The sequence below is a fragment of the Diadema antillarum genome, unplaced genomic scaffold (genome assembly GCF_040938485.1).
Source record: "Diadema antillarum isolate AM-2024a unplaced genomic scaffold, OU_Dant_1.0 seq00000798_RagTag, whole genome shotgun sequence".
Taxonomy (NCBI): Eukaryota; Metazoa; Echinodermata; class Echinoidea; order Diadematoida; family Diadematidae; genus Diadema; species Diadema antillarum.
Window position 1 is genome coordinate 1422657 of NW_027271682.1, and position 19844 is coordinate 1442500.

At 37.0% G+C, this 19844-nt stretch overlaps 1 protein-coding gene and 1 non-coding gene across 2 annotated transcripts in view; one reads left to right on the top strand and one right to left on the bottom strand.

Moving 5' to 3' along the window:
- The window catches only part of LOC139739379 (uncharacterized), a 53871-nt gene that overhangs the window by 15519 nt on the left and 18508 nt on the right, over window positions 1-19844 (bottom strand). Inside the window, exons 6-20 of the mRNA XM_071649999.1 lie at window positions 18573-18844; window positions 17187-17292; window positions 15391-15606; window positions 14403-14549; window positions 13541-13663; window positions 11935-12060; window positions 10870-10986; window positions 10372-10485; window positions 9412-9519; window positions 8388-8501; window positions 7846-7959; window positions 6807-6920; window positions 6146-6265; window positions 5337-5450; window positions 4207-4320 (exon numbers count right to left, since the gene is read on the bottom strand). Of these exons, the coding sequence (XP_071506100.1) occupies window positions 4207-4320; window positions 5337-5450; window positions 6146-6265; window positions 6807-6920; window positions 7846-7959; window positions 8388-8501; window positions 9412-9519; window positions 10372-10485; window positions 10870-10986; window positions 11935-12060; window positions 13541-13663; window positions 14403-14549; window positions 15391-15606; window positions 17187-17292; window positions 18573-18844 (2019 nt within the window). The remainder of the gene's footprint in view (window positions 1-4206; window positions 4321-5336; window positions 5451-6145; window positions 6266-6806; window positions 6921-7845; window positions 7960-8387; window positions 8502-9411; window positions 9520-10371; window positions 10486-10869; window positions 10987-11934; window positions 12061-13540; window positions 13664-14402; window positions 14550-15390; window positions 15607-17186; window positions 17293-18572; window positions 18845-19844) is intronic.
- On the top strand, window positions 16296-16369 carry Trnat-agu (transfer RNA threonine (anticodon AGU)). The gene has a single exon. It is a non-coding gene; the product is annotated as a tRNA-Thr (tRNA).

Below are 19844 nucleotides of genomic sequence, written 5' to 3' on the forward strand. Positions count from 1 at the left end.
CAGATTAAAGGCAAATTGAAGAAAGTAAAATATGGGTACAATATGTAATTTTGCTAATATTCTATGCAGAGATAGGCATCAGCGAATTTGTTATGATGCACTAATCTTAAATAGAATAACACAGATTACTTTCGTATAATGTAAGAAGCGCAATATAGCGCACTCCAGTTATAGCGAAGTTCTCGGGGAAGGCAGTTTCCTTCCGTTATATCGAAATTTCGTTACAGCCGAACAGAAAGTACATAAAGATAATATAGATGATAATTTTGGGACCTGGATTTTTACTTCGTTTTAACGAGAATTTCGTTATAGCAATATCGTTATAATGGGACGACTGTAATAGCCCAAGGCCAATAGTCAACAGATAAAGTCAGTCGGGACCACAGTCTCGAAATTCATATCTCATGTCAAACGATACTGTAGCCTGTGTTAAGATGAGGTTAAGCTCAATATACATTTTGGTTTTATTCATTCCGACAACCTACTTGGATAAGAATGAGTCGCATTTCTTTTTTTTTTCTACGATCATATACTAGAGACTAGAGAAAACACATTCTTGAAGCCATCCCAAACCGTCACTCCCATTGTATGCGAACCGCTAAGGTGAGTAATATGCTTTTAGGAGTTTGGGGCCTGTTTCAGAATGTATTACTGCACCTGCCAAATATAAGCTGGTCACCATCCGGCGGCCAGAGACTATATTCTTCCCAAAATAACTCAAAGGAAGGAACGCTGTTTCTATACAGTCGCAAAGTTATTTCACATCATTTCCTTTTCAATCATCCATAACTAGCGATTACAACGTTGCAATTTCTGTTTTTCTGTATATCGACATGTACGCGCATTGAGAGGAGCGGCAATATCTGATCATTGGCAAACATTATACTTGACAACCCATTACTGAGGAATCCTAACATATTTTAGGAAATGTCACTAGATATGACAGTTTGTTTCAAGTGCTATATGTGAGAAGAGACAGTGAATGATGGCAAAGATAAGGGGGAAATGCAGCTGCCTTCGTATTTCTTTGTTAGTCAATTTTGAGGAGTTTGGCAAGGTAGGGGGTGGTTTTTCGACAGCGAGTTTAGAAAGCATGGGTTCTTAGGTATATGACGCAGGTATTTCGACTAATTTGAGTTTCCCAGTACAAATCATCATAGCTTCTTTTGGTTGCTCACGCCTTATTACATTGGTTATATTGTTATCATTTCGCTGTGTTTTTTGTTTGATATCTTGTTATTTGTCTCGTGTGCGTGTGGGGGAATATTGGGGAATATTGGACACTCAACACTAAACACATGCGACGTCCCCTGCTGTCATTTCACAAGCTTGGAAACGGTAGCGTAATGATAATGATTGCCACCGGGCTAAGTTTCACAACCTTTATTTTATCGACAGAATATTAACATCGATTCAGCTGAAATTTTGTGACCGTAGATTTCTTGAAACAAACGTCGTCAAATTGCAAAGTTTGATTAACGTTTCTTTTACAAATGACATCTGTTTTTTTTTCTATTGTATCCGCAAGAAATAATAGCTTCTACATATTTGGTAGACCTTTCGACAATTTGCTTAGATGTTCTTTATTCCAGTGCCGTCAACAAACCTGCCTAAACAAGCTTTCTACTACTATTACCATTACCGCTGATACAACTTTCGCGATGAAAACCAACAAGAGCAGCAAAGGCACCAAAAATACTGTTACTGCTTCGTAAATCCGAAAAAGAAATAGGGTTCGTAATTCCGAAGCTTCGTTAGTTCGAACTTTTTTTCTTTTTTTTTCGGATTAACGGAAATTCGGAACAACGAACTGATCATTTCATATTCGGACTAACGAACCTTCGGACCAACGAACTTCGTTTCATTTTCGGATTAACAAATCTTCCGAATGATAAACCTTCGGAATGACGCCACAAGTGTTCCCTTTAATGAATCCTATTTCATTTTCGGATTGTCGAATATCTATAGAGTACAATGTATGTGTGTTACGGAATAACGAACCTTCGGAGTAAGGAACCTTATGTAATTGTCGGAATAACGAAAGTTTGGACTAACAAGCCTTTAGAATAACGAGCATCATCCCTATGTCTACGTGACATCCTATAAAGCTCATGAATTAACGCAACATTAGTTGGATATCTGGACAGACAAAGGCAAACAAACTCCTAACTAAAATTTACACTACAGCAACTCTGAGAGAACGAGTGCGTCACTTCCCAAAACCAGAAAAGTCATTCGTGTTGTTCAACCATGACAAGGGGCTTGCCAGGCATTTATAAATGAAATTGTCGGGGCTTAAAATAGACTCCTTTTCTGGCACTGGCAGAAAAGTTTCCTTGCAATTACCCGGGCAAGTCCTCGCTGGCAATTATTCCGTATTCCTTTGTAGTGTGAACGACGCAAGGTCGACCTTGAGGCGTTATAAATTTAGCATTTGGTTACGAATAAAAGAAGAACAATATTCGTGATGCATTTTTTTTTTTTTAATTAGATGTCAGCGAATTTTTTTTTTGAAATATTTTTTTCTTCTCCATTCTTTATTATTTTGTCTCATAATAAGTGTTATAATTGTTTTGATACAACATGTTTTTTGAACTATTGTCATGAACTGTTGGTTTGAAACAATCAAATCATATTCGCCAACAATCGCTTTGATTTTTGTTATCTCATATACTATAGTCAACTTCTCTGATGTTACTGTCATAAACACACTGCTAACATGCTGATCTGCAAAGAAATGATATTTCAGTACATATACACATACGGATACATATACGTACAGACAGACAGACACACCCACGCACATGCACACAACTATAACGTAAACAAACCACAACTGCATGGGTGAAAGATTAAGTTAAAAATGCAGCCTTTTATCTTGATGAAACAAACGACCATCATTATCAATTTGCCAAGATTTTTGGTTTGAATAACGCCTTTCCCAAGTCTGCAAATGTAAGTCGGCTTGGTCAGAGTAAAGAAAAGTCGGCACAACTGGGATCTAGCTGGTGTCTGGATACTGGTCAATTTACATGAATCCTGATTAATTTTGCCGTGAGAGCATCAAAAAGTGCTTGAAAAAATGGCGTTGAATTGGAAGAAACTTTAATAGTTCTTGTCAAGTCTCATTTCTATCCTACAGATCTTCATGGTCACTTTTACATTTCTATTTTGATACGTTTACGGTTGGCAAAGCATGGGACGTGTGCTGCTTATACATTACCTGGTTTTTCGTACTTAAAAACTACGGTGCACGTCATGAGTTCGACACTCACGAGTAAATCAGCCCACGAGTAAATCAGCCCACGAGTAAATCAGCCAACGAGTCATACAGTTGACGAGCTCGACACAAGGCAAAAAAAAAAAAAAGGCCCATTAGTGCGACAAAAGCAAACAAGGCCCACTAGTCTGACACTAGGCAAATATATAATAGGCAAAAAAGGCCCTCGAGACCAACACATTAAGCCCCGTGATGTAATATCGATCTTTTGGGCCTTTTTGCCTAGTGTCGAATTTGTGGGCAATGTTTGCCTTGTGTCGAGCTCATATGCTGTATGACACTTGGGACGTACGATTCATGGACCTTTCTTTCAATGTTGAACTCGTGGGCTGTATGACTCCTGGGCGTCGGGTTCGTGGTGGGATGACCCGAAAAATAACCCGACACAACGCTGATGTCAGGTCTAACAGTGAGTCACAATATGACTGAACATTGTGGAAAATAGAACATGTTTGAAATAATGTGGCCAATAATTGATTAGTAGAATCATTTTCGATCCAATTTGAAGAGAATTAAAATCGTCACGTGGCATTCAAATCTTTTTTTTAAAGGCAAGCTCGTTTCTTACTCAAATCAAGTTCCTGCACATAGGACATTTCCATAAACCTGAATGGTATCGTTTCTTTTCTTTTTTTTTGGGCTCCTTGGTGAACAAATTTTTAAACAAATTTGAATGCCGTTTGGTTCGACGTAATTATAATGATTTGCATCTGTCTTATCAGTAGTCACTATTTACAAATAAAAACAAAACAGAAGAAAAACAAGCACACTTGTCTAGAGGTTACGATTTACTAAGTAGTTTTCATTATCAACAGTGTACGTGCAAGGCTTTACATTCATTTACAAACGATCAACATAGATAAAAAATAATGACCTTCAATGATGAGTTAGAAATGAAGAAACAATTTAAAAATTGGAAAACATACCGTCTGCACAAACGAGTCCCTCCCATCCATTTCTACACAGACACGTGTATCCGTTCAGTTCGTCCACGCACACGCCGCCATGTTGGCATGGATTACTCGCACATTCGTTAATTTCTGCAAAAGCAAGGTTTTAGAATGAGAATTAATACGTCAAATGATAACAAGATGAAAACGCAGTGAAGCATTGTTTTGGTCATAAGATATTAAACAATACTCCGAATTCCTATTTTGTATGAATATAATACTTGGTAACAAATGAAATATTCTTCACTCCGCAACACTTACAGCAAAGGCAGATATATGGAGAGAATAACTTGATAAAAGGGGGAAAAGCTTAGACAATAAGATCTAAGATTTATAAACAGAAATAAGCAGTCTGCTTCATACCAGTGCTCCAAGAGGTCCCTTTACGCCCTCAGAATAGATCATTAGTACGGTGGCGCATTACCAATAATCATTATCATTACATTCATGTAGATTGTTGCCTTGGACATCTACTTTCGGAATTAGCAAAACTGGTCTACAACTGTCTTGTTGCCAACGGGATCAAAACATTTAAATGCCACAGAAGAATTAAGTAAGTATATACGTAGAAATGAGAAAACGAGATGTCTGTATACTATCAAAGAAAATATTTGGCTTTCAAGAATTTTGTAACCTGTAACCTGCTGAAATACAAAATACATGTACATGACATTTATGCAAATTATTTTGTCATTGACGTCAGATTTGAGCTGCACGCTTAGGAAACATATTTGATAACGCAACAGGCTGCAAATCATAGTTCACTGGCTATGTGTGTTTTTTTTTTTTGCATTATGATATTACATTTCGCTCATATTGACACTAAGGTTTTACCCTTTCAACTTCAAGCAATTCACTAAAACTACAGCAGATGGCTCAATATCAGTTTATTTAATGACTTCTGTAGTTAACGAAATTGCGTCGTCGAATTGTGACTGTTCTGATATACGTATACATTAAAGTTACTAATAATGATCCCGTGATGCTTGCTTTTACATCATTCTATTTTTATAAGATCAGCCTTATGCCACGTGATCCCGCTATAGACATCTCAACTTTAGAGGGCGTTTTCTTATGTTGTTGATACACGTCATGAAGCTACACACCTGTCTCGCAACTGTCACCGGTCCAGCCATCAGCGCATGTGCAGTTGAATGCATTGAGTTGGTCGGCACAGGTTCCTCCATTCTGACACGGGTTGCTCGCGCATTCGTTGATTTCTGGCGGTTAGGGGATGAGTGAGTTACAAATCTTATTAAGAATTCCATCTTTTTGAAACGCCGTAGAAGACCAGGAAAACGTACATAATGTAAATCTCAAAGTATAGTCGGGACATAGGCCTACATGTAAACATCAGTGCCAGTGAAAAGCTTGTTTTACCTGAAGAAAGTTAAGTGCAACCAACCAAATAACAGATTGCTCGCATACATACTAGCATGGTGGTAGGTCATCACGAATAGCTGTCAAAACATTTTCTTGTTGTGTAATGATACATTTCTCTAGCCATTTTCCATTTAAATGCAGCTAATTTCACTAAAATCGAAATGTGTTACCAAAGATCTCGGAATGTGTTAGATCTTGAAAAAGAAAACCCCAACAATTGACAAAATATGTCTTAATGCCTTTAACCTTGGGAGGTGTTGACCATTACACAGTGTATGCATTATTTAATAAAACAACGACATATTATAACAACTGTCATAACTATCGTTTTGAAAAATGATTTTTTTTTTTTTACAACCAAAAGTAATTTCATAATCTTATAAACAAGTTTATAAAGTGAGATTGCGGTCCCCGGTCCCATATCAAGCATATTGTAACAATTTTACTCCCTTTGGTTTCATATGAAACCAGCACACCCACACCTGTTCAGGGGCAATGTGTTTATGCCCTGCAGTAAAGAATATTGTTGTACCTTGTTGGCAATCATTGCCTTCCCAGCCATCCACGCAGTGACAGAAGTATAGAGCTTGACCGATGCCGTGAAAACACGAACCACCGTTCAGGCAAGGATCGCTGACACATTCATTGAAATCTGAGGGCAAAATGTGAAAAATGACATGCAGAATGTTGTGCTAAAATGTACAGACACACGCACGGACGCACACACACACAACACTTACACGTAAGCACATACATACGCACAAACACACTTGGAAAGATTACTAGTGAAATTTACACTCTTCATGATTCTAATATGTATCTTCTTTGATATGGGGAAGGGCTACATAAAGCTGACAGGATTCCAGGTTCATAAGGAAATATTGATTAAAAAAGAATATATATGCAACGATTGCAGTGTCATGAATGAAAAGATTTCAATTTCTCTCTTCTTCCATGTCCTCACTTAAATAGAAAAAGAAAAGAAAAGAAATCGGCGTTTATCTTTTTTTTTTGCATTTATACTCTTCATAATAATCGTATACATAGATAGATATGTGTATTTGTGTGTATGTCTGTCTGTCCGTGTGTCTCTGCGGGTTTGCTTTTGCGTGATATGTATTGCGTTAGTGCACTTTGCCTATTATAATACTGAAAGCATGAAAACAGTCAGTGCATGACATTGGTAAACTCACCGTGTTCGCATCTTACTCCGGTGTAGGCACTGGTGCAGTTGCAAACATACCCTCCTGGTTGATCTATGCACGTTCCTCCATTCATACAGTCTGCTGTCAAACACTCGTCGATATCTACACGAGAACATTGCAAGCAAACACACAAGCAGATGTCATGACACTCCATAGATCCTAGTCAGCACTAGCAATTATTATCTATCATTTCACTGTCCACTATAATTGCTAGTCTTTTTTCAACTTAACGAAGTTGTCTCTTTTAAGTCTCCCGTAAAAGGATTGGTACGTACGTCATACGACAGATAAAAGAAATAGATAAGACAAAATAAAGATAATAACATTCCTTTATATGAAACTGAAATTGAAAATGATATGGTGACAAGAACGTAAAACTCACTGTAAGTTATCAATCAAGTGTGGAGAAATTCGAATTTGACAAATATCTCTTACGTTATTGCATGGACATGAAAAAGTGTAAGGCACTCGTGCCCGAAGGCACGTGTCATTATCACCCGTCGATGCATAAAAAGAAAATCAACTTTGAATAACTTTCGGGCTGTCAGGAAACCGTTCCAAGCTTTTGCGGATGATATTTTAGTTGTTACCTGGTTTTATCGATACTCTCTTCCAAAATCAAACCATTTTATTTCCTCATCATACTTCAAATTTATGAAAACCAGATCAAATCACACCAAATCAAATACAGTATCTGAGCTGCCAAAATGTTATTGGTTAACCATAATGTGGGGAAAATGAATATCATCCGGAGATTCTGATGCCGAGAAAGAAGCGGTATGGTGAGCCATCAAAATAGGGGTAGCTATTCGATTATGTATTGACTGCCTAAAAGCTCAGGAATGTATAGAGTTCACGTGATTGTTTTTTTTTTTTTTTTTTGTTCTTCTTCTTCTTTTTTATGCATGCATATGAAAACTCGTGTACAGAGACCATCATACTTTCCAGTGGCGGATAATAGCATGGCTAACTGAAATTGAAAATTCATCAGGCAGTTGAGGATTTTGATAGTAATCTTTACACTTACCAATTTCACAGTTTTCCCCCTCGAAGCCATACGAACAGGAGCAGTTGTAGCCACTCTCTGACAGAGAACACGTGCCATCATTCAAACACGGCTGACTGCAACAGAAATCCACCACTGCGTGAAGAAATTCATGTCGAGTGAACAAACATTATGCAATCACTTCAAAGTCAGACCATACTGTGCAGCGTTCTGTACTTTTAACATTATAAAATGAAGCGTGTCGAGACTAGCTCGTCTTTGGTGATAGTAGATAACTGACCAATCTCAAATGAACCTTTGCAACCATTCAGACCACATTTTAATCATCTGACACATCACTTTATTCAAATTAATTTCTGTTCGGTGTTGATTTGTTGTTTGTTTGTTTGTTTTAATGAAGTAAAATTATTATTGCACTGTTTAGTTAATCTGAAAGATGTATGTAGCACTCTCAACATATCAAGTAAACACTGTAAAGTTATAATGCGGGAAATGGCAAAAACAGCTAGCAGTATGAACGTTTTGTTAATTCAGTGAATGAATGCACTGGACGGGTTACTTACCGTCCTGGCACATCGCTCCTTCGTAGCGCTCCGTGCAGTTACAAGAGAACCCGTTAATGAGATCAATGCATGTTCCATCGTGCTGGCAGGGGGCGCTCGAGCATTCGTCCACATCTGTAGATGGTTAGGAATCATCGAGACCACTTATTTAGAAAATCCGCGACTTCATTATTTCCTCAAAGGTAATGCTAGACAACGGGCCTATATACCTTTTATGCCATATCAATAGCAAGAAGGTATACTACAAATGCAACAATCCAAGCCATCGCCCCATCCACCTTGACTGTTGTAATACTTTAACTTGATCTTACCAGCATGTGTACCTCAACTACAGACAAAAATTCATAAAGAAAAGGATCCTTGACGGGGATAACCGTGGGCAATCAGTTGCCAGTAGAAGTGAAAATGTTAATCCAAACAATACATCGTGCTAGATGATAATCCAGGAAGAAAAGATTAAAGAGGAAATCCACCCCGTAAATAAATAAACTTCAAAAGAAAGACAAAAATGTTCCCTACAGAACGATACAAAAATGACGAAGATAAGACAAAGATAAATCATTTCTTGACCCAGTCCTTATGAATATCTAAATCAGCAAGTTGACAATGTCATGCTCTCACAATTTCTTATTCATTTCATATACAGAAATGGCAAAAATCTCATATTTCAGTTGAATAAATATAAAACTTGTCTTAAAACCATCCAAAATAAAAAAGAATAATCTTGGTATGGGAATATGGTTTTACTTGTATTAGCTAAAAACGACAATCTTTTTCTGAATTTCATGATCATACATGAATATTTGTGAGGGTATGACACCATCAACTCGCTCATTTGAATATTCGTAAGGACTGGTTAAGAATGTACATGTTTTCCGAAAAATGTGAAATTTCAAAATATCATATCTTCCTTGTTTCTTATCCGATTATTTTTGTCACTTTTGTATCATTCCCTGGAAATAGCTTTCTCTTTTAATTGAAGTTTATTTGGTTATTTTTGCCGTGGATTTTCTTCTTTAAGTACCTGTTTCGCAGTTGATACCGGTATACCCAGGTGGGCACTGGCACGTGTAAGAGCTGTTTCCATCGATACAGGATCCTCCATTCAGGCACGGGGATGATCTGCATTCATCTACACAGTATTGATATTATAATTTATAAGGAATAAATATAATTAGTTTTCTCCAGAGACAAAATAAAGAGCAAACAAATCCAGCATTAGACTACGAAAAAAGGGAAAAAATATCAACGTATTGAACATAAAGGGAATTAAATTATTTTTCTTCATATCATGACATATCACATTCACCACTTTTATACCTAATTTCTTACGGACATATGACGGACCTGGCAAACTGATAGCACTTGAGAAATCATTTGCCGGGTTGACGCTCTGTAACGATGCACCAATAAGGAATGCAATGGATGTAACACAGCAAGACGATAAATCGCTGCTCCCCCCCCCCCCCCCCCCCCCCCCCCCAGTGGCTGATCCAGAGGGTGGCGCAACCGGCGCACGCCCCCCTTATTTTTCGTGAAAAACAAAAGAAATAAAAAGAAAAAAAATGAAATGAAACCCGGAAGTGCCACCAGAAATATTAGTCACGCTCCCCCCCCCCCCTTTACAGAATTTATGGATCCGCCCCTGCCCCCCCCCCCACATGGGCCGAGTCGCAACGCCTAATAACAAGACTCAATGTGACATAGTCTCAAAAAAGGGCATGATTAACATAATTATAATGTCACCAATTTCAAAGACAGTGTATGAGGCAGGTATTATGCGGTCAGTATACTCTCAGGGCTTAATCATCATTTGATTCATTTTATATCCTGTCGATATATGGCCGTGCACTTTGCAATAGCTGCCAGAACAATTATGTGATGCCTTTTCATCATTTCCTTTCTCTCTTCCTCCATCATCATACGAGAAATGAAAGAAGGGAGAAATCTGTAAAAAACGCATGAATACGGAAAATTGACTCACCGTCTAAACAGACCTTACAGCTAAGATGGCAGTTTGCCAACATCCAGCGAGGATTCCGATCACACTCCCCGATCGATGCCCAGTACGGACACCTCTCGTGATTGTCCTGGCAAGCTATCATAAGAAACGAACAAGGTATGCAATACCACAACTTTAGGCAACTTCAATTGCTATTTCATCTTTCATACATTGTCTTCCCCAAGAAGAATTGTTGTGGTAATTTTCTAAACAGCTAAGAATTAAACCACTATAACGATATCAATTATAATAGATATAACAAAGAGGAGGATGAAGATAATGTTCATTATAGTAATCATAAGAATATAATTCTTGGTCATCTTTATTATTATCGTCATCACAGTCATGATTACGCAGAAGAAGATACAGCTTTGAAAAGAATTTCAAGTAAGAGTTTTTATGAGGAAGTGACAAAAGTGGCAGTTCAGTTTATCAATCTTTTGTTCTTTGCAGCACACAATTCGCCGATCCCCAACTCACCATAGTCTATGCACACACCGCAGCTGTACCTGCAAAAGTGACGCATGTAGCGCGGATTGATATCACATTCCCCAATACCCATCCAGTAGGCGCATGAATCGTGTTCGTCAATGCATTCTAATGGAACATGGGGAAAAAAATAAGTAAAAACAATTGGACTGTTAGGGAGACTATTTGGGAGACGAAAAATCAAGGGAATGATAAAGACAGAGAGAGAGAGAGAGAGAGCGAGAGAGAGAGAGAGAGAGAGAGAGAGAGGGAGAGAGAGAGAGAGAGAGAGATGAATTCTTAGGAAGTTTTGTGAAATAGTTGCGTACATGGTAATCACCACAAGGTTCTCAATTGCTTAAAAAAGTCAAAACCCACAAAAATATTATAAAAAAAAATAGATGACAGCAAGAACAATGGAATACGGTCACTCCCGTCTCGAACTCAGGTGTAAAGCAATGATATCGATTATCCAATGTAAGGTGAAAATAGTCGGGTTTGAATAACATCCATTACAATGCGAAGAAAAAATTGTATGGTGTACACTGTACTATACAAATGCATACGAAAGCACAATATGGTCGTAGCATGGTTGTAGCAACATCTGCTAACACGGTGGTTATGATCAATGACATGGTATATAGCGTGGTGTAAGCAAGCAATGTAAACGAAGTGCTTGAAGTAGTACAATAAAAAAAAGTGCGTTTGACTTTCGAAATTAAAATTTCGAAACCTGCGTCCATCCATCCTTTCTTCATGGGGCCTTGATTGATTAGTGTTGATATCGGAAGCATACAACTTGAAGAGTGTATTAAAAAAAAAAGATCACCTAACAGGCATGTAACACTCACCAATGCTCACGCAACATATAAATTCATAGCACATACGCATCTATGCTTAGTATATTTTTTCATGACGGTCTATAGATAGTCTAACATGCTTTCATGCAGCAGTCATGACATCCTTAAAGCATAAGTTGATCTGCATATCAATGGGGCGCTGTACAAAGCTGAAAAAAAAAGCGTAATTACACATGCCGGCTGGTGGAGAGCAGTGGATAGAGTTCATAACCCTTACCCAGCTCACAGTGATCGCCGTAGAAATTCGTAGGACAGGAGCAACTGTAACCGCTTACCACGTTGTTACAGACTCCGCCGTTTTCACAGGGACCGGTACCGTTCTCTTGGTTACATTCGTTAAAATCTGTTGCCGCCATTCCAAATGATGAAATATATACACTGGATGTTTTACTAGTAAACAATTACCATACTTTTATGCCTATATTTTATGAGCGAAATCAACTGATTTAGTCAAATAACAGATAGCAGAGGAAATTCAACTAAATGTTAGATCGTAACGTCGAAAATGCGACAACCTCCTGAAATTCAGATTAAAAATGGACCACTCACGAAAACAAACAAATAAACATACAAACAAACAAACACAATCTAGACATGTGTGTTGTGCTGCCTAATCATTATAGCACAGCAACAACGAGGAAACAGGAAATTTTATACTATTCAGACCACAATTCTAAAAGCACACAAAATAGTAGGCCTGATTAGAACTCCTTGTTATGAATCAAAGTAACAAATTTAGAAATCAATAAATGTACCGGTCCATTTAGTTTTAGACTCGATAGCCTTACTCTGCAAACTTACATATCAAAGGAGGAAAACTCTCTGATACATATTGTATTAATTTTCACATATCCATCAGGTACTGTGACAGATTTATATATACATGTATATATATATATATATATATATATATATATATATATATATATACATATTGATCAAATCTAATAATCACACCAATCATAAAGTGTGATGATTTGTATGCTTTACCTAGCTAATACTAATGTATTTTTAAAAATGATGTTACGTAACGTCCATATGTCAATAATCACGTATACAATGTTAAGTCCAGAATTCTCTATAGAGGATATCGATTCTGATTCACACTCCATTAAGCCTGGCTATCACGTTCACCATGTAATGTATCACATGCTAAATTGTATATCGTCCTCTCTGAAATGTAATAACGAAGACTTTAAAGGACAAGTTCACCTTCATAGACATGTGTGGGTTGAGTGAATGCAGCAATATTAGTAGAACACATCAATGAGAGTTTGAGCAAAATCGGACAATCCGTTAAAAAGTTATAAATTTTTGAAGTTTCTGCTCAGTGACGGCTGGATGAAAAGACTACTATAGCTTGTGATGTCACATGAGTACAACGATATAAAGAAAGAATAAAGAAAATTCAACATATTTCAATTTTTCTCGCATAACAAAAGAACACTCGACTTCTCTCTTTCATAAGGCAGGGGGAATAATATTACACTTAACATACGTCAGTAGCAAGTCGAAGAAATGTGCACTTTATTCAAAAAGTAAAGTTTTGTGAAATTCTCTTTTTATTTTCCTTATATAGTTGTACGCATGTGACATCATACACTGTAGTAGTCTTCTCTTCCAGCAGTGACTGCGCAGATACTTAAAACATTTGTAACTTTTGAACGGATTGTCCAATTTTCCTCAAACTTTCACTGATGTGTTCTACTAATATTGCTGCATTCTCTCAATCCTTATGTATATGAAGGTGAACGTGTCCTTTAATCGTGTAACAAAGTAACTATCAGGCTGTTTGGAGAAGGGGTCCGTAGAGAAACACTCACCCTCATCACAGGTTACCCCAGTCCACTCCTGAGGGCAGTCACACAGGTATGAGCCGGCGTATCTCCTGCAGGTTCCTCCGTTTGCACATGGGTTCGGTGTGCAGAAGTCGAACGTGTCATTAACTGTAAGGGGAGTGAGACGTAATTGACATACAGGTTACACCAAATAAATTAAAACTACAGATGCTAAACTGATTTCTATGTGACTTTCTGCAATGGAGGTGGGGGATATGCTATTGTGAATATCATCATCACTTCACTTGGTTTACTATATCATATTCAGTGTTTCAGCCTGATTTAATACCTATAGATCCAGACACCTTCATTGCTGATAAGAGGGGAGGGGGTGGACTCGCTGATATGTATTGTTACTTTATTATTCTTTACCCCTTAAGTACAGTGAAATTAAGAATCGACAAATGTAAATTAATAAATACATAATAGATAAATATAACTATAACTATAAATAAACAAATACGTATATGTATATATAAGTGTGAGTCGTGTGTCTTCAGCTAATGATGAACCCCTGAGTCGTCGCATCTTTTTGGAGTGTATATGTAAACGAGAGTATAGGAGGCGGTAGACGTTGCTTAATCCTCACAAGTGACTTTACTCAAGCTTTCGGGCTTCCTGCCCTTTGTCAAGACTGGGACAAGATACAAGATACAAAACATGGATATCATATACACAAATAGAAAATGATAATGATGATCAAAACATATATATATATATATATATATATATATATATATAGAGAGAGAGAGAGAGAGAGAGAGAGAGAGAGAGAGAGATAGATAGATAGATAGATAGATAGATAGATAGATAGATAGATAGATAGATGTAGATATACTGTGCTCACCTTGATTGCATATTTCTCCTGTCCATTCGTCTGGGCATACACATGTAAAATTCTGATTTGTCGGCATGGAAGAATTCGTTACGTTAGGTAGGACGCAATAGCCACCATTAAGGCAGGGGTTGACTGCGCACGGCGTTGACGTAACATCTTAAACGTGGAAAAACAAAGGTATTGTCATATTAATGGTGAAAAACGAAACTTGGAATACTCGCCACCAAGTTATCGTTAAAGATACAAATCTACGTTACCACGCTCAAAGTGCTTAATCTCACCAATGCAGAAAACACCAACAACTAAAAGCACACCTTAATGCATCCACACCACGATTACGATCACACAAAACTTTTTTTTTTGCTAACTAATCCATGCGTCATTTAGTCGCGGCACTTAATAAGTAGGCCCAGAACAATATCAAATCTTTGGCAAAAACTTGCTGTTTGACCCACTCAAATTGCTTTAATAGTAAAGAGACTCTGTAAAGCTGTCAAAGACGATATGATATCTGCAAAAAGAAGAAGAAAACAAACAAACACCAAAAAAAAAAAAACAAGTTTAGAATTGAAGGAGGCAGATTATCCTAAAGAAAAAGAAGGATATAGTCTTGCTCTAAATGCAAACAGATTTAAATCGATAAAGACGATCCTTTCTAGTCCATATCTAATCTTTACCTTTACGAACGAGTTGTAGAGGTTAGACTATTTAGGGCTTGATGACGTACAACACTCTGGAAATGGTTCGACCCGAAAGATTATAATATTTCAGGTCAGGCCTTATCTACCAGTGGATTCCAATTTGTTGTGGGCATGTATACAGCGTATATTCAAACACCAGATGATTTGATGTTTAAGAGCTAAAAACAAACTTTAGACCCATTTTTGGAAAGGCTATCAGAACTTTTCAAAGTGGCTCAAATTGTGGGTTGCATTCCACGTAGCAAAGGCTTGTAAAAATAATCAAAACACATAACGGATTTATATCTCGGTCTTACTTATTTGGCACGATTCCCCTGACCAGTTCTGTGTGCAATTGCAGCGGAAGCCGTCTGGCGTCGAGACACATGTTCCTCCATTCATACACGGCTGACTAGTGCAAGCACTCATGGGTGGGGTAATACTTCCATTAACAGTGACCGTTACGGGAGGAGACACTGTTGTATAATTGGCTGTAGTCATAGGGGAGGTGGTGTTTCCTGCTCTGCTCGGTTCTGTTAAATATAGAAAACGATGAATGACGACAACAACGATAAACACGAAACCATTCAAATTATTTCACTTTTTAAAAGCAAAACCCTGTAAGTTGGATGTCCCAAAATTTTGTGAAAACAACAATATCACTGCATTTAATCAAGGTCTCAGAAATTTGCGACTTGAACTTACATTTTATGTAATACCGCAATATCGCAACATCGATTGCTCACGCCTTTCGCTTGTGCACATTAGCATTTTGATGAATATGAAATTACATCGTCTGGAACATTAACATAGGCAGCATGTTTCTATTCAAGGGTATCATACAGATCATCGGTACCTCATGAACGAGGCTCAGTTGCCAGATGGTTCGACAGAAAAATAAAAAAAAGTAATTATCTTCATGATAATCTTGCATTCTGCATGGCTAATCAGCTTTCTCAAAAGGATGCATTTGCTAAATGTATTTGGTGCTACAATGAACTTCATCTTGCCCGTGCTTATGCCAATAAAGATGATTAAAAACAAAACAAATAGTGCGCATTGGACAAAATAGTGTTGAACATCTGGTGACACGTATGCATTTCGAATGTTTGTTTTACCAGCTGACGAAATGCCAACATAGTGTTCGCTGTACAGCCTACGCTCATCTACAGTGCATGTCGACATGTTTTGTACTACATTGGCTAACCATTGACCGGAGGGTGGCGCTGTGGCTTAGTTGGTTAAAGCGCCTGTCTAGTAAACAGGAGATCCCCGGTTCGAATCCGGGCAGTGCCTTTTTATATTTTGATTCAAGAAATATTACTCAGATATACTATTTCCTTAGTGATTGGCAGGATTTCTTTTTTTTTTTTTTGCGAGTGGTTCTTAGAGTGTCGGATTTATTTCTTATCTTTTTTTAAATTGCTTTCATATCTATTAATCTACTGGGTTCACATTAAACAGTAAAGGGTGAATTTCATAGCGTGCGAAATTTCATGTGAAAACGCAAATTTTTAGACTTTAATTCCTACAAAGTGTATTCTTTTGCAGGAAATTTCGAGGGAAGCGTGGGGGGATAAAACGTCCTCCAAAACACATTTGCATAAAACTATCAATTTCACAGGTCTTATTTTTTTGAAAGTGGGATTTTCTTTTTTTTTCTTTTTTTTTTTCAATGAATTCATTATATTAGTGCCCTTTTCATCTCATTTACGATTAAGCATCTTCTATAAAAGATATCTAAAAATGTCAAACGGTGCAACTGCCCTCTTTCGTTTTACTAATCCATGCCCTGCTCGATGTTGAATGTATCGGACAAAAATGATTAAAAAAGAAAAACATTAAAAAAAATGGAGCCAATCGATACTGCAGTTATCATATTTGCAAGTGACAAAAAAAAAATAATCATCTTGACAATAAATTTCATTTCAAGCTCATCAATACTTTCCCTTCTGGACTGCGTTATGATACAGAGGTAATGTTATTTCAAAATGATCCGAAGGCATCAAAACGGAAAAGATACAGGCACCACTTCTGTGCATCACTTCTGTGCATATATTATCATCATTTTTTTCAAGTACACGAGCATCATTACTGAGCGAAAAGAACTTACCCCCACCGTAGTATTCGAGATTCAAGCATCCGCTACCGAGCAGTTTGAAGTCGTCGATAGCGATATCTCCGACCGATCCACCACCAATCTCTACAACAAAGACGATCTGCAGAATCACAATATTGCGATAGTTATTTTTGTGTCATCAGATCTTCCAGGAGTTACAGCAAAAATTACGGTTTAGATAATAGTCATTAAATGACTATCATGCCAATGATAACAACGATTACAAGAATAAAAAGAGAGAGTAAAAGCATCATAAACATTAAAAATTATCTTTCTTATCTTCATTGTTATCAGTCTGTTTTCTTTTTTACCCACAAAGCTTGTAATGAAAAGTGCATGTTATACCCGATGAATTGATTTAAACTGTAACCAGGAACATTGATAGACTCCCTATATGATGACCGTTGCCTATGATTATTATGATTGATTCGGCTGGTCTTTCGAGGGGTTTTAAAGTAAATTTCAAAGGCAGTGAAACGGATGGGATGTGAAAACTTACTTCATGAGCCCCATGGTAGATCTCATAAATTATCACACTTACATCAATAGAGATTGTGCACATTGTGTATAATTCACATATTGATTCGTCTCAACCGGACATCGACAAACGAAATCTTGAAGTATATATGATGGTGATGATGATGATTAGAGTTATATTGTATTATATAATTGTATTATATAATTATATATTATATTATATTATATTATATTATATTATATTATATTATATTATATATATTATATTATACCATATTTTATATTATGTTATATCATATTACATTATATTATACTATATTATATTTCATATTATATTATATTATATTATATTATATTATATTATATTATATTATATTACATTACATTATATCATATCATATTATATTATGCCACCTGACAATGATATCAAATTGCAAAAAAAAACCCAAACAAACATAAAAACACACACGATATTAATGACGTGGATAGTGTTGATAATGGTGACGAAGGTAACTGTTGTTTTATCAATTTATAGGGGGGGTACAAAACTGCAATGAGGTTAAAAACAATCAGCTTATTAGATAAGAATTCATTTGTATCTTTAATAAAAAAACTGCAGTTGTCTGAAACATTTTTTTCTTTATCATTGCAAAGGGCATTGATACTTTGTCTGAATATAAAATGATTCTGTTATAATTATCATCATTATTACTATGATTTTGACAATGATCCAATTAAAACATTTCCGCAATAGCTTGGGCACATGTAATTGTTTCCTAATAGTATACATAATTTGCGGATCGGTATCGGATCGGTCAATACTCAAAGAATTTATGCAAACATTGATACTAGTATCTCGTGATAATTCCAACGGAAAAGCCCCAACTACAATGGTACTTGTACCTGGAAGCGCCCTCCCACGTCAGTAATATTTGCTCTCCCTTCCAGCCAGACTTTGCCCTGTTCTCCATCTCTGTGCCACACCAACGATCCGAAGTTTGCTTGGTCGGGTGACGTCATCACGTACACGCTGAGAGAGCCGATCTGGTTCCCGTGCATATGGTAGTAGAACGAGGCGACGCACGGCCCCTGGCTGTCCTTGACATAAACAGCACTCATATAGGCGGCCCGGTCGCCGACAGTTCTATCGTTGGCCTCCGCGTACATGTAGACACCTTGAGATATTGTGATAGAAATATTTGCAAAGGAATATGGGAATATTCAAGTTGGAGAGTTATCCTGCTCTTGTGATATAATCCCAATCATCGTCACTTAGTTTAAAGGGTGTGTACAGTTCTGGTCGAGGTGAGAATTTAGCTTTTAACGTTTTGCGAGATATTCAGAAATCACTCTATGAGACGTCAAAGAGCACGCAGTTCTAAGGGGTATCAAAAGTTTATTCGATGAAAATCGGTTTTGAAATGGCTGAGATATCCAAAAACAAGGTGAAACAAAGAGATCCTAATAAAGTTGTGGCATGTCGCCTTTTATTATTAGCACTTTTTGGGATATCTCAGCCATTTGAAAACCGATTTTGATCAAATAAACATTGAATCCTTCCTAAAATTACATGCTCTTTCATATTTCATAAGAGGCTTTTCATTATCTCACTTAGGAATGTTCAAAACATGAATCCCCACCTCAACCAGTACTGTACAGTCCCTTTAAACCAGAATCAAAAGAAAACAAATAGAATAAGTAAATTCAAGCGTTGGTGTACCGTTATGTATTTGTGCCTTAAAGGGATCGTACAGTTTTGGTTGAGACCTAATTTCAGGTTTCTAACATTTTATGGTGAGATAATCAGAAACCTCTTATGAAATATGAAAGAGCATGTAATTCTATGAGGAATTCAATGTTTATTTGATGAAAATTGGTTTTGAAATGGCTGAGATATCAAAAAAAGAGCAATTCCACTAAAGTGTGGGTCCCACACTTTGTCACGATTGCTTTGTTTTACTTTGTTTTTGGATGTTTCAGTCATTGCAAACCCGATTTTCATCAAATAAACTTTGAATTCCTCTTAAAATGGTATGCTCTGTACTATATAATAAGTGTTTTCTTGGTATCTCGCAAAAAGTTAAAAGCCCAATTCTAATCTCCACCAATACTGTACTATCCCTTTAAATATTCACATCTATTGGTAACGTTGAAAACAGCCGATCAACCTCTGAC